Source organism: Leucoraja erinacea, chromosome 17, assembly GCF_028641065.1.
Source record: "Leucoraja erinacea ecotype New England chromosome 17, Leri_hhj_1, whole genome shotgun sequence".
NCBI lineage: Eukaryota > Metazoa > Chordata > Chondrichthyes > Rajiformes > Rajidae > Leucoraja > Leucoraja erinaceus.
The window spans coordinates 18,033,582-18,049,817 of NC_073393.1; the positions used below are offsets into that span (position 1 = coordinate 18,033,582).

General features: G+C 40.9%; 1 protein-coding gene across 3 annotated transcripts in view; it reads left to right on the forward strand.

The window, feature by feature from the left end:
* The window catches only part of vac14 (vac14 homolog (S. cerevisiae)), a 214,195-nt gene that overhangs the window by 91,138 nt on the left and 106,821 nt on the right, over window positions 1-16,236 (forward strand). For all 3 annotated transcript variants that reach the window (XM_055648696.1, XM_055648698.1, XM_055648697.1), the window contains exon 15: window positions 11,831-11,963. In XM_055648696.1, the coding sequence (XP_055504671.1) occupies window positions 11,831-11,963 (133 nt within the window). The remainder of the gene's footprint in view (window positions 1-11,830; window positions 11,964-16,236) is intronic.

The following is a 16,236-nucleotide window of genomic DNA, read 5'->3' on the forward strand; positions in this document are numbered from 1 at the left end:
TGGATTGCTTAAATGCCACAAAGAATGTCAGCCAGCAAGCCACTGCTTCTAAGAGTTTTACATCCTTTGAAGCAATAGATAGACCTTGTCAGCTTGTCTATCGTTAATGGTGATACGGATTCTCCTGCTTGCTATCATCTAAAACCACTGTAATAGAGCAGCTGGAAAACTTGAAGGCTTTGCTGTTTGTGGCCTTTGGGAGGCTGTTCTTTCGGAGGCCTTCAAATTAAATGGCTCGGCATGAAAAGATTTGCAGATCCTTTTTATGTCAGGATGTACTGTAAGGATGTTGTTAGTAAGCCATTTTTTAAATTTATGACCTGATAAGGGAGCTCTCTCAGTGATTCCTTTAGAAGAAGCTTAAGCATGTTTTATCCTGCTTCACAGTGCGCTATCTGGATTGGAAAATGCATCTAATCAGTCGTATTAGTTAGGAACCATGTTTCAATTGGTCTGTTAAAATATTAATGTAAGTGACCCTGTACTATACACTTTAAGTGACATTAGCTTACTTTTCATTCACATTAGTTGTCATAATGCAGTCTGCACAGATTACAAACAAAAAAATGATATTTGTAATATGTCTTTCACAAGCACAGACCCTATCAAAGCAATTGATAGCCATAGTAGTCTTGCTTGTGTAATGTAAGAAGTATGACAACTAAATTGCATAGCGAAAGCTTTCGCAGCAGCAGTATAATAATAACTGCATCATTTATGTTAATTATACTGGAGGAGCGAGGAGTGTTGTGCCAGGTCACCAGGAAAACTTCCCTCACTCTTCAAAAAATAATGCAGTGGCAACAGAGATTCATAAATTGTAAACGCTTGAGTTCTCTATCGTGTGGAACATTACACACTGCAACATCTAGAAACATGCAGCAAGCAGGTCAGGCGCTATCAGCAACATGTTGACATTTCATTACAGTGCTGATGAAAGGTTATCATCCTGTCACGTTGAACCTTGTGTTTCTCTCTGTTTGCCCTGCTGAATGTTTCCAACATTTTATCTTTTTTATTTTACAGATCTCCAGTAATATTTCACTTTTATCTGTTCATCTTTGCAAACGCACATACTGTGTTCTTGATGCCTTGCCAGACCAGCAGCGATTGACACAATGACCTCATTGTTTACATGTGTCCTATTTTTTTAATATACCTCTTTGTTCTGGTCCTAGTTGCAAGGGTCTATTGGAGGCATTGCCAGCGGTTCCAGAGTAAGCTGATTGGGGAGTTGTTTGTGTGAGTTAATCAGGAGGAAATGTCCAACATCCTGCACTCAGCTCATAATCACCACATTATCTTGAGATCCAGTTTTCCTCCCTCTTGTTGTACTTCGAGTGATATGCCTTGTGAAAACTCAGACAAATTGGGCCATTTTTGTTGCTGTGCAGCAAATTAAGAACAAGAGGGATGCACACAAAATGTCCATGAACACATATCTGGGGCACAGCCCGCTCAGCCTGGTCTAGTGATGGAATCCTCCTGATGTTGTTCAAAATGATTTGATTGCTGTTGTCAGGGAGACTGGATTCTGGTGGCTGCAGTGACAAGCACGAATCCGGGGCTGGTTTGTTAAATTAATCTGTCGGTTTGGATGCTGAGACGTTGATTTTTCACACAGGCTATGAAGCAATTACCATCGTCAGAATGTCACAGAGGCAGGTGTTCTGTGACTTGGCTTCTCTGTGAACGTGGCTCATTCTCCAACCTTACAAATTGCATTTCAATCATGATTAATGGAAGTGCCAGATAATTCAGCTAGACAAGTAGAAAGTATTTTTAATTCACTCCGTTTCAATTTTTCCAGAATGTAAACGGCCTTTTGGAGTGTGGTGGTGATTTTCTCCGCTGATACAAAGCCCTGTACTCGTTTGTTTCATGTTTATTACTGAGACATGTTAATGTAAATCCCTGTGGGTGCTTGCTACTGGGAAGCGGGAGATGAAGTCGCAAATGAAAAATAGGAGACTGCTTAAGTTCTCTTAATTAGCCTCACACTGACAAGGGATCGAATGCCCAGTGACCCACCTTTGAAAGCTTCACATTCCTTCTGTTTTATCAGCATGTCATTCATTACAGAGAAGTGTAGATGTTCTGTCATTTTTTTGTTATAATTATGGTCCCTTTGTGCGAACAGTGTCCCGATTGCTTACCTCAGGAAAAAGGTCCAGGCTGTGTCCACGTGGGTGTCGAGAGATTTTGAAAATGCAAATTGTTTTGATCCAGAGGCTGGTCGTGTTTATGCATTCTGGTACTCTACAAGAAAAAATACCGTCTAAGTGATGGATTCATTGCCACTAGCATGGAATTCATTAGCAATGAAGCCTGGAAGTCAAGTCAATGGATATTTTGTACGGCAAAGATAGATAGATACTTGGTTAGTATGTGTGTCAGGGGTTATGCGGAGATGGCAGGAGAATGGGGTTAGGAGGGAGAGATAGATCAGCCATGATTGAATGGAGGAGCAGACTTGATTTGATGGGCTGAATTGCCTAATTCTGCTCCTAACACGTATGAACTTATGAAGTTATTGAATCATGGAATTATACAGCACAAAGCCTGTTCTTCAACTCCCTGGTCATTAGGCAACCATTAGGATTGCACTAATCCTACTGTGTCCCAATTTATTCTCCCGATATTCTCAACAACTGCTCTAAACCCTACTAACCTGCACACTTAGGCCAATTTATAGTGGTTGTTTAATCTATCAACTTGCATGTCCTTGGAATGTCAGAGGAAACCTACGTGGTCGCAAGGAGAGCATGCAAACTCCTCACAGACTGAACTCAAGGTCAGAATTGAACCTGGGTCTCTGGCGCTGAGGCAACGGCAAACTTGCAGCGGCATTATGCTGTTACCTATTGGAGTGATGTAATGGAGAACGACGAGGACTAAAATCCATAAGCGAAACCTCAAAAAGTAAATTTCCAAGCCAACTGTCAAAGTCTAAAGTAAAGGCGGTGTATATTACTCTTGCAGTGAACGTATTTGTTTGATGTGTGGAGGTTCAGTGTGGATTAACTCTTGGGATTCTGTCATAGTACAAGTAATTGTCACTCTGCTGTAGCCATGGCCTTGTCAAGAGTGGAATCAGGAAAACATTTTTTCGCCGACAGGGATAGAGAAATCTGGAATTTGAAGGACAGCAAATTCTAAGTTAATTGGAATAATTAAGGTTGAAGCTTTTTTTACTGAATATAAACCAAAGGAGCCATGACTGTGTGTAGGAAGGAACTGCAGATGCTGGTTTAAACTGAAGATAGACACAGACAGTCTGAAGAAGGGTCTCGACCCAAAACTTCATCTATTCCTTTTCTCCAGAGATGCTGTCTGACCTGCTGAGTTACTCATTTTTGTGTCTATCTTCGGAGCCATGACTCTGCTGTGCATGATAGCGTTAACCACTGAAAAGGCCACAGTGTATCCAATTTGCAGTCTACGTAAGTAACGCCTTTCCTAATTAGACTTCAAATTCTTTATTCAGGTAAATGCTGTGTAATAACCTTTAGCCTGGTCAAGTCTGGTCAGCTATGTGAGATTGTCAGAGATAATTGGACTGAAGATGTAGAGGAAATCGCACTTAAATTTTGCGCTGCTAATTACCACAGGGTTAAGTGATGCACCGAATTGTGTGACAGAGTTTGGAGCTTAAAAACGATGTGCTGCCAGACCTTGTATGTTCCGAGGTCATGATATGGCACATTAAGGGTTTTGTGCTCTGAATCTCTGAACCATAACAAATGATTTTGACAGTAATTGCATTGGTCTTATACTGTGCATTAGCTCGCTCTGTGACTACACACACACCCCTTTTTAATCTTGCTTTTAAACTGAGTGATGTGAGCCACACTATTCACGACGGATCTCTGGATAGTTTATATTCCTGAGCCTCCTTGACTTGGGTGATTTCTCTTTTCATCAGTCCATACTATGCTATACATGTACATTAGCTTTTCGCAAATCATGTAGAACGACGCCAAGATCCCAAAGAAGAACTTTATTTTGAGTGCTATCATGTCATACCCAAGCTCAACAGTACCAAGTAAAAAATACCACAGTGCAGAATATAGTGTTACAGCACTATAGCATTCCATTTACAGAGAAAGTGCAGATTTTTTTTTAAAGTGCAAGGTCTGCAAAGAGGAAGGTTGGAAGATTGGGACTGTTAAGTAGTCTGCGGGGAAGAAGCCGTACCTGGAACTGGTGATGCATGATTTCAAGCTTTCGCGTGTTCTGTCCAACGGGAGATGAGAGAAGAGGGAATGACAAAGCTGAAAATGTTTCCTTATTATGTTGGCTGCTTTCCCGAAGCAGCGTGAAGTGTACATGGAGTCATTGGTGGGGAGTCTGGTCTATGTGATGGACTGGGCTACATCCCCTACTCTGCGATTTCTAGTGGTCTTGGGCAGAGCTGTTGCCCAATCAAGCTGTGATCCAAAGGATGCTCTTTACTGTGCCGTCGTTGGAGACATTCATGCCAAATGTCCTTGTCGTCTTCTGAGGTCTATGTGGTTGGTCAAGTTACAATATTGATACTCTGGAGCTTGAAGTTCTCAACCTTCTCCATTCCAGCACCATTGATGCTGACTGGGGCATTTACACCACCTTGCTTCCTGAAGTCAATAACTAACTCCTTTGTCCTGCCGACTTTGAGAGAGAGCTTGTTGTCTTGACTCCATGTTACTAGGCTCTCTATCTCCTTCCTGCATTCTGTCTCATAATTATTCAAAATCTTGTTGACTTAACTTCCTCTTCTACCTTTCTTCATTTCATCAGCAAATTTAACAACCGTATCTTTGGAGCCTTTGCTTATATAAATTATAGAAAGTCCAGTCCAGTTTCAACGTCAGTCCCCCAATACACTACTCGCCTGCCTACCCAAAAATCTCCTCTGGTGATTATTGTTTCCTTTTAGCCAACCAATCTTATCTCCACACCAACATGTCACCTCATACATCATAAACTTTTATTTTCCACAACAACCTTTAATGCAGCACCCTATCAAAAACTTTCTGGAAATCTAAATAGAGGCTTCCCTGTATCCACATCACATGTTAACTCCAGTAAATTGGTCAAATGTGATTTCCCTTTCTCAAAACCATTTTGAATATTTTTTCAAGTGCTCAGCAATATTGCTCTCAATAATAGCTTCCAACCCTTTCCTTATGACGAATGTTAAATCAGTTGGCCTACTTTCTGTCTGTCATGTTGAATAACATTTTGTTGTTTTTCCAGTCTCATTAAACTTTCCAGGAATCTAGGGAATTTGGGGAAATTAAAGGCCAATGCATCAGCTAGCTTACTAACCATTTCCATCAGGACCGAGGGACTTCCCAAAGCTGCAGCAACTGGCACATTTGCAGTTCCCTGGTAATTGCAATTTCCTTTCCAATCCCCCAAATCCCCTTCCAGTTCCTGATTTACAGCTACGTCATGGGTGTTACTGGTATTGGGCCCCAGTAATGCCTCTCTTTTGGTTGGTTACGATGATCACTTTGTTCCAAAGAAATCCTGGCACCATTCCCCATCTCGCCCTCTGCTATGTTGATGATTATTTTGGGGCTGCCTCCTGCACCTGTGCGGAACTCATTGATTTCATCAATTTTACTATTAACCTCCACCCTGCCCTAAAATTCACGTGGAATATCTCTGACATCACCCCTTTCTCGATCTCTCTGCCTGAAGGGACAGACCATCAACTGACGTTTACTACAATCTAGCTGACTCTCAGTTACCTCTCCTTGTTTCCTTTCCCACCCAACCCGCCCTTTCCAAGGCACTTTCCCTTGTGACTGCAGGTTATACCTGTCTTTAGACCGCTTCTCACTTCCATCCAGGGCCCCCAAAAGCCCTTCCAGGTACCACAGAGGTTCATATGCATTGCATATACAGTAATCTTGTCTATTGCTTTCAGTGCTCCTGATGTGGCTTCTCTTACATCAGCGAGACCATGCATAGATAAGGCAACCGTTTTGCCAAACGCTCCTGGTTGCAGTCCATTTTAACTCCCCTTTCCATTCCCATCTTGACCTTTCTACCCTTGGCTGCCTCCATTGCCAGAGTCACTTACTCCACCCATGTGCCAATCACCTCTCCTCATCTGTATCCACCTATTATATGCCAGACTTTGTCCCAGCCCTTCCTCTTTTCCAGCTTTCCCCCCTTTACTCCAGCCTGAAGAAGGGTCCCGACCTGGAAAAAATATCCGTCCTTTCCCTCTGCAGATGCTGCCTGAACCGCAGTTCCCCTAGCAATTTTTTTTTTTGCTCATGATTCCAACATCTGAAGTTTCTTATGTCTCCATATTTCTGGTATCCTCTATTATTGAAAACTGATGCAGCGTTTCTGTATAATTGATCTGCCAAGTCCTTCTTTCTGTTACTAATTCCTCAAGCTTACTTTCTACTCCCAGATCCTCTGTAAACTCATATTTATCAATATCTAGAGCAACCTTTGCTGGCAGTTTTTGTATTTCTGGCCAGCCTTAGCTCATACTCTAATTTTGTTATCCGTGTTAACCTTTTTGGTCTATTGTTTAAGGTTTTTGCTAATCTTCTAATCATTATCTATGCGTAATTGCATAATTTTCCATTACACTTGGTACTAACTAACTTTTTCACTTAACCCTGGATAACGGGTTCCCCCCTCATTTAATGTTTTTCTTTCTCATTGGTATGCACTTGGTGAGCGCATCTATAACTCTCTACTTTGCCTCAACTTAACCTAATTTACTAGTTCACTTTAATTAACATTGTTTTCATGGCCTTATGACTGCCCTTATTTACGTTTGAAATACGAGCCTGGGACCCATTTTTCTCTCCTTTAAATTGAATGTAAAATTGAATCACATTATGATTGATGCTACCCAGGGGTGCCTTTGCAATGAGGTTGTTAATTAATTGTTTCCCGGGTCAAGTCTACCTCTCTAGTTGGCTCCTAAAAATGTGATAAACTCCTCATCTAGGCCACATTTGCCCATCTGTTTATTTTTCAGTGAACGTGTAAATTAAAATCCCTCCTTATTGCCGTCTTTTTGTGGCAAGCTCGCGTTATTTCGTAGTAAATATATTTTCAAACCTTCAGATTAGATATTTCCCATTGGTTTTCTATGGTGACAGCCAATATTGTTAATTCTAGCTTTGGTTCTATAATTCTAAGTTTGGTTTTTGACTACTCAAAATAATCTTTTTTGGAATGCACAGCATGGAAAAAGGCCCTTCGGCCCACCGACTCCATGCTGACCATCAATCACCCATACACTAGTTCTATGTTATCCCACTTTCACATCCTAGACATTTGGGGCAACTTCCAGAAGCCAATTAACCTACAAACAACCTGCACATCTTTGGAATGTGGTAGGGAACCAGAACACCTAGAGAAAACCCACGTGGTCACAGGGAGAATGTACAAACTCTGCACAGACTGCACCACCCATAGTCAGGATTGAGCTCTGGTGTCTGATGCAGTGAGGCAGCAGGTCCAACACTGCTTCATTGTGCCACCACATGTTCAGAAGAGTGATTAAGCCATGATTTCATACCTCTTCCTGATGGCTTTGTGTAATGGCATTGTTGCAGCTTTACCTATTTTTTTTCCTTTGCAAAAATATCTTGCAATGTCTTGTGCAGAGGGATTAATTATTAGAGGAAACTCACCGGGCTGAAGATTAAGAAACTACCAAGACCTGATATCCTGCACCCAAGGGTTTTAAAGGAAATGGGAGCAGAACCCATTGATTGAAATTTTCCAAAATCAGCTAATTTTCTGGAGGATTCCAGAACATTGTAAACAACCAATGTTTAAAGGAGAGGAAGACAAATGGCAAAGAACTTAACAATTCACTTAGCATGTATCATTGGCAAGAAGCAGGAATCAATAACCGAAGCAGAAATAGCTGTTCATTTAGGAAAATGGAAAATAATTAAACCTAATCAACATGGTTTCCTGAAAAGTAACACTTCTTGGCAAATTTTTTTGAATTGAGGATGTGACAGGGTATGTTGATAGAGGAGAACCTTAGATGTAGTGTATTTTGAGTTCCAAAAGTCATTTGGCAAGATGCTGCATAAGGGACTGGTGCATTAATGAAGAGCACAAGGTATTGAAGGAAATATGTTAGCATGGATTGAAAACTGTTGTCATCGAAAACAGTGGTGGACTGGGTCTAAAAATATTGGTTGCCAGGAGACAAAGGGGGCCCACTTCATCAAGGGCCCACTTGATATAGGGGGCCCACTTCATCAGGGACCCACTTGCCATCGGGCAAGCTGACACCCTGGCCAGTCCGCCACTGATCGAAAATATGATATTGGAATAAATTGGTCCTTTTGGCTAGAGGATTGCAAGTAGTAGAGTGCTCTGGCAGTCAGTTTCTGCCCTTCAAAGATTTACCATTCACATCAATGGCCTGAAGAAAAGAATGAAATGTATGGCTTCCAAGTTCATTGATGACGAGGAAATAGGTGGAAGGACATGTTGTCACGAGGAGCATGTGATTATGCAACGAGCTGTGGATATGTTGAGCAATTCAATGACAACCTGGAAAATGGTTTAATGTGAAGTCATCCACGTCTGTAAAAGGAATCAAAAGGTCGATTATTCTTTGAATAGAAAAAGACAGAAGTGAGTGAAATTTGGAGGGATACAAGTGTTGTAGTGCACAATCATATTTATCATGCAGGCACAACAAGTAGTTAAGAAGGTTAATGACATTTGAACCTTATTGCCATTGGCTTGAGTTTAAAAATAATATGTTTTGTTGTACAAGGCATTTTTTCTGGATATAACAGCATTGGACGCAGTCCAAAGGAGATATACCTGGTTAATTTCTGAGATTATAGGGTTGTCCTATCCCAAGTGGTTAGATAGTTTGGGCAAAAAAATAAAGCACTGGAGGTGTTGTTGTTCAAGATGCGGACTCTTATACATCGGTGAGACCAAACGCAAACAGGTGATCATTTTGCGGAACACCTTCGTTCAGCCCTGAACCTACCTGATCTCCCGGTTGCTGGACATTTTAATTATCCTTCCCATTCCTACACAGACCTTTCCGTCCTAGGTCTCCTCCATTGTCAGAGTGAGGCTAAACGCGAATTGGAGGAACAGCATCTCATATTTCACTGGGGCAGCTTACAGCCCAGTGATATTCCCTCTCTCTCTCCATCCCTCCCCCAGCCAAGTCTCACTAGCTTCTCATTTTCACTCTACAAACAGCTAACAATGGCCTGTTTCCTTTATCATCGTTACTTTTTTGCATATCTTTCATTCATTGTTCTTTATCTCTCCACATTACTGTCTATATCTCTAATTTCCCTTATCCCTAACCAGTCTGAAGAAGAGTCTCAACCCGAAAAGTCACCCATTCCTTCTTCCCTGATGCTGCCTTTCCCGCTGAGTTACTCCAGATTTTTGTGTCTAAGCACTGGAGGAACTCAGCGGGCTAGATAGCATCTGTGCAGGTAATGGACAGATGACATTTCGGGTTGGGATCCTTCTTCAGAGTCTGAAGAAATATTGACCTGAAATGTCATTTGTCCATTCCCTGCACAGATGCTCCCTAACCCACAGAGTTCCCTCAGCATTTGTTTATTTTGCTCAATATTCCAGCTGCTGCAGTCTCATGTGTCTCTATTATATAGGTTGAATCTGTATTCTTCACTTTTTGAAGAATATGCGGTGATCTTATTCAAACATGTATGGTCCTAAGTAGGTTAATTGAGCTCTATTAATTTTCTCAAGAGTGGTAACATTTGGAGGAAATTGATTGGAGTGAAGGGGAATAAAATAAGATTAGTGCAGGATTGGTATAAATGGATGCTTGATTGTCACCACAGACTTGGGCCAAAGGGCCTGGTTCCATGCTGTATCTCTCCATGACTGTGACATTCTTAGGTGGCAGCAAAACTTTCCTGTGCTATTGTTATTCCTTTAATAAGGAATCCCATTTCATTCATCCAGCTCTTTTTGTGCAGGTTTTGTCTATTAATGGCTTCCTCTGGTTGAGTCATACCCCTCGATTTTCTTTTAAACAAATATTTTAATTTGCATCGGGTTTTCTGGGAAGCACTTTATGTCATCACCTAATTCCAGTGTGCAGTATTTTTGTTTGCTTTTAGCTGATATTCCTTTCTCAAAATTTCCATTTAAGGTATAATTTTGCTTGATGTGTTTGCATTTAAAACGTAGGAAACAAATGGTTCTGTACTGGAGGGGGGGAGCTCTTGATTTTGAACCCCAGTATTGCCACTTGGTCAACTATAATAGAAATGTGGAATAAAAGCAGCTCTCTGTTGCCTGAATCAAATGTAGCAGCTTGCATGCTACTAGGCTGGAAGGAGATGGACTCCCATTAGAATTTGCAACACGTCTGCATTTCTCCGTGGCAGAGACTTGTTAAGGAGAGGGACTTCTCTGGGGCTTATGGTCATTAAATGTTGGATTGGCCCAAGGACCCTACCCTGACCTAAATTAAATCAAATTAGACTGGATTACAGACCTAAAATATAGTAAAACACAGGATTTGTTTTTATGGAGCCAGGTGTTACTAATTTGCCTTCTCATCCTGTTTCTCAGACCACTAGCAGTTGGCTTGCAACAAGCTTCTATCCTGAGTTGGGCTTGATGGGGTATTGCTTTATAATGTGGCCTCTGCCAGTCTGGGAGCTAGGTCATCTGTTACAAAATGAAATGTTAAAGCCCAAAGATGATGACTTCACCATGTTTACAGTGCCTAAAACCAAAACCAGGTTGCTCTTTACATAAAGAAAGAGTACTGAATTTTGTTCAGTCTGTAATGAAGTGTTTAGGTTCCCGGAGTGTAAGGAGTTTGAATCCCATTAGATCCTAAATAATTATGCACATAGTTGGCCCAGTAAGATTCTGTTTTACATGCAATGCTGTACTGGTTTCCACTTCTTTACAAGGTTCCTACAGAATAGCAATGTTGTATTTTCAATTCACTCCACTTGTCTCACCCACACTGTAATTTTGTGTGTAGGTAATATCACAATCTCATGCCATTTGTATTACATTCACATTGTGTTTTAGCAACAGAAGTCTGATTAAAAAAAAAACGCAAGACTGAGTGATACCCCATGTCATTATTATTCACAAATAGTTTTGACAGTGAATGATGGTTCTTTAACCATTAATACTTGATTGCATGAAGCTAAGCATTTTCTTGCAAATTGCCTCTCAAAATGATGTAACATGGGTACTTGGAGTCGTACACCACAAAAAATAAACCCTCCACCCACCTCTCCATGGTGACTATCAAGTACCCATCTATACTAAACTACTTACGCGTACACGGTCTGCAGCCTTATAAACCTTGATAATTAAAGCGCTTGTCTAGAACTTAAATGTTATGAGGCGATCTGCATCCAACACTCTCAGGCAATGCATTCTAAGCTCCAGCTACTCCCTGGGTAAATACAAATCTTCCTACCTCCTCAAAATCCCTATCTTAAAAGCTATGACAACAATCCTGCAACGTTCTATTCTATGTATGCCCCTTATTTTGTATATTTTCATCAGGTACCCCCTCAGTTTCCTCCAGTTGAAGAAATCAAACAGATCCTATTCAGTCTCCTCATAACTGAGACTGCATCCCAAACAGCATTCTGGTGAACTTTCTCTACACCTTCTCCAGTGCAATTGCATTATTCCTAAGTGTGACAGTCAATACAGCACACAATATTCTAGATCGCCACCCCCCTCTCCCTGAACATTTTCACATCTTGGGATTGAATGAATTTTGATATTTAAAAATTAGAATGATTGATAAGCTGGCGACTGTATATCCTGACATGTTTTTTGTCTGCCATAGGGACTCGCACATTTGAGTGTTCCCCCTCAACTCCCACCATGAACTCTTATTTTTTCAAGTTCATGATAAACTTACTGAAGCAGTTCAACAATGAGAAAAGTCTACTGGAGATTCGAGGGCCTTTTATCATCCGGTAAGTGGACAGTCTATCTTATTTTCTCCTGTTTTGGGTTGGAACTCCAATATTTACTTAAAGTTTAGTTTTATTATTGTCACGTTTACGAGATACAGCTATAAACTTTGTTTTGTATGCTACCTAGTCAGATCAGATAATACTATGCATAAATACAATCGTCAAACTCGGGTACAATAGATAGAAAAAAGGAGAAGATACAGTGGAATATTGTAGCAATATTGTAGCAAACTAGCATTGTAGCAAACTAGTTTCATAGAAAAATTCCAATGTCTGCAATAGGTTTGAGGTGACAATATCCTAGCTAATGGGAGAACTTTTCAGAAGCCTGATAACAGAGGGGAAGAAGCTGGTGATGCGAGCGGTTACAAGCCTCTGCATCTTCTGCCCGATGGGAGTGGGGAGAAGGGATGACCTGCGTGGGACAAGTCTTTGATTATGTTGCAGGAAGAAACTGCAGATGCTGGTTTAAACCGAAGATGGACCCAAAATGCTGGATAACTCAGCGGGACAGGCAGCATTTCTGGATAGAAGGAATGGGTGACGTTTCGGGTTGAGACCCTTCTTCAGACTGAGTCAGGGAGAGGGAGATACAGAGATAGAAAGTGTAAGGTGTGAAACGAGGCAATGGATGGAGATCAAGGAAAATGTAGAATAGATCATTGTCTGAAGTCTGAAGAAGGGTTTTGGTCCAAAACGTTGCCTATCTCCTTCGATCCATAGATGCTGCTGTACCCGCTGAGTTTCTCCAGCATTTTTGTGTACCTTAGAATAGATAATTGTTAGCTAGGCGCAGGTAAAAACAAAGCAAACAGAGATAAAATGTAAACGAGGACAGTCAGACTAGTTGGAGAACTGGAAAGGGGGGAGGGTTGGAGAGAGGGAAAGCAAGGGTTACTTGAAGTAGAGAAGTTAAAATTAATACCGCTGGAGTGGAAGCTGCCCAAGTGAAATATGAGGTGCTGTTCCTCCAATTTGCACTGGGCCTCACTCTGACAACGGAGGAGGTCCAGTACAGAAAGATCAGTGTGGGAATGAGAGTGGGAATTAAAGTGTTTAGTAACCGGGAGATCAGGTAGGTTTAGGCGGACTGAGCGGAGGTGTTCAGCAAACCGATAGCTGAGCCTGCGCTTTGTTCCCTGCAACCTCATCTACTGTATAGGTGTGGACTCCTATATATCGATGAGACCAAGCGCATGCGGTATGAATATTGACTTCTCTACCTTAAGGTAACCCTTGTTTTCCCTCTCTCGCAATCCCCCCCCCCCCCCCCCTTCCCAGTTCTCCGACTAGTCTGTCTATTTTTGATTATATTGGCTGCTCTTCCGAGGCATCGAGACGTGTCGATGCAGTCAATGGTGGAGAGTCTGGTCTGTGTGCTGGGTTACATCCACAGCTCTCTGCTGCATCATGCGGTCTTGGGCAGAGCTGTTCCCAAACCAAGCAGTGGTGCAACCCTATTATGCTTTCTGTGATGCTTCTGTAGATGTTTGTAAGATATTAATGTCATATTTCATAATTTGATCATAAGTACAATAGAGTTAGAGGTATAGTGAATGATCATTGTCATTGAAAATAGTTTTGTGTGTATTTGGGATGTCCTTTAGTTGATTCTCACAATTGATTTGACGTTGAGATTGTTCAAATTCCTTGATTAATCTCAGAACTCTACCATAAATTATTTTCAAAGGTAGTAAAAGCTTGAATTTTCATTGTTCCAATGTGTTATAGATTTTGTTACGTGTGCTGGTTTATCAAGCTAAAGTTATTGATATTGGGGAATTGAACATTTTTTCCAATTATGACAAACATGTTTGACAGAAAGCAGAAATTGGTGGTATAAAGAAGGTTCCAATTTTCTAATGTTAAATGAAATGGGGGAGTGTTATTAAAAGTAAATAAGAGCTTACATACAGCATTTCAAAGCCCTTAAATTTTCTTGAGATATAAATATTTAGTGGCTCAGGATTGATGCAGGGTCGACCCAAAGCTTACTTTTTACGTAAGATTCCAGCATCCACTTGCCTCAGTGCTTCATCTTCTGTCTTGTCTTGTAAAGTGGACCAGCTTTATTCTTCCTTTCCTGCTGAGGTTACTCAATATACCACCAGTCAGGTGGAACCAATACCTCTGTTACATGAATTTGAAACTTATATCCCTCTGATCCCAGCCCTTGGCTCACTTCCACAAATTCCATAATTCTGGTGTTCATACACTTTCTGAAATGTGGTCTTGCCTTGGTGTAATTCGAGGCATTTACAACACTTGGGAACCTTTGGTGCAACGTGTTTCTAATTAGCTTCTATAAATGTGAATTCCTACTTTGTCTAAAAAGTGTACTTAACACACAGAGATTCCAACTTCTCAATGCACAAAGCCTGCCTTTTCATCGCCATGATTTACATATTTAAATGAGGACACTGGCAATATTCAGTTAGTGACCCACTTTCAATAAATATTTGGATAATATTTACATAATTCTTTTTTCACTCAAAGCTCTGAATATTTAGACTGCCCTGACATTCGACATTCATAACTAAGGAGACAAAGTGGAGAAAATTTGAATCCCTTCAATACTTGCGCATTGTGAATGGTTTCCTTGGAAACAGCGAAAAGATTCCCATAGTATGTCTTCTTTATATCCTTGCGCTTTGCTTAAAGCTTTGATGAGTCAGTGGATGTGGACTCATATCCAGGGTTTGAGCATAGGTTGAGGTTTCAAAGCTGCTGAATCCTTTTTTGTTTGTGGAAGATGGCAGCGATTAACGTCCTAAGAGCTTGAATAAAAGAACTGGGTCTCTGATCACACAGTTGTGTTTAAGATTTCTATACCATAGGAATCAGTCTGTTTACAGGATGTACCCCCCCCCGGACACTCCTCCCACAGGAAAAACACTATGACTGTATGCATGTAAATAGATTTATTTATTGAAATAATATTCTATGTCGCTCTTCCAGGGAGATGCTAACTGCATTTCGTTGTCTCTGTACTGTACACTGACAATGACAATTAAAGTTGAATCGGAATCGGAATCGGAAGCCCCTTAATCTGTTTGCCAGCATCTTTGTTTCCCTGCAACTGCCTCCCCTGCCATCTTGAATGTTGTGAGACTTGCAGTGGGTGGTTTTCTTATATGATTGCTGTCTTGTCTTCCTATGTGGAATGGATCACAGGTTCAAGAAATGGTCTCAAGGTAGCTTGCATGAGTAACTACAGTGTATTATGTTGGTGAAAGCACACTGTAAATATTGTGCAATGGTAGTGATGGAAATGGATGAAAAACCATCCAGGATTTGTCCTGGTTTGTATTGTTCCTTGAATATTGTGGGGGCTGCATTCATTCAGACAAATGGAGAATATTCCATCACACAGACCACAAAAGGAAGCCACTTGTCCCATTGAATTGGTGCTAGCTCCTTCTCGAGCAAACCAGTTTGTTTAGTGCCCGATATCTCTAAAAATTAATTTCAATCACATGCAGACCAGCCCTCCATCAATGCCTACTTTTTCAACTATTCAGAGACAACCCGGCTCATAATTGTCCTCTGCATATATAGTTTTCTCTCAATTTCCCTTTGTAATTTGACCCAATATTTTAAACTTGTTCCCCATGCCCTTAAATCAACTGTAAATGGAAACAACACACTTTTACTCTCATTGTAAATCTGCCATGATTGAAAAACCACACCTATCTCCTCTCAAATTTAATTTATCCAAAGGGAACAACGCATCTTCTCCAGTGTAACCTTGTGGCCGAAGTGCCTCTCTTAAAGTCACTTGCAAATATTTTCTGCACGCCTCCACGACTTCCACATCCTTCCTAAAGTAATGTGACCAATACTAAGTGTAATGCACCTGATTCAACTTACGTTCAACATAACGTTCCTACCATTGGACTCCATCTCTTGTTGAAGCCAAATATCCCATTTGCTTTACCTATCAGCTTGCTCATCAGTGTGTCTCTTTTCGTGTTTTTTACACTAATGTCCTGCGGTCCCACTATTTCCCACATCATGTTGAAACTGTGCCACAGCCTGTAATGTTTCTCTTTTCATAAAGTTTATTTAATGACACTTTAAAAAAATTAAATTCCAACTACCACTTGTCAGCCCAATTTAACAATCCATCTGAGTCTTCTTGCAATTAATTACTGTTCTCACAGTTTGCCACAGATTCTGTATTAGCCTCATTTAGGACATTTTACACTTTACTCCTTTATCATAGAATCATAGAGAGATACAGCAGAGAAATAGAACCTTTGACCCATGAAGT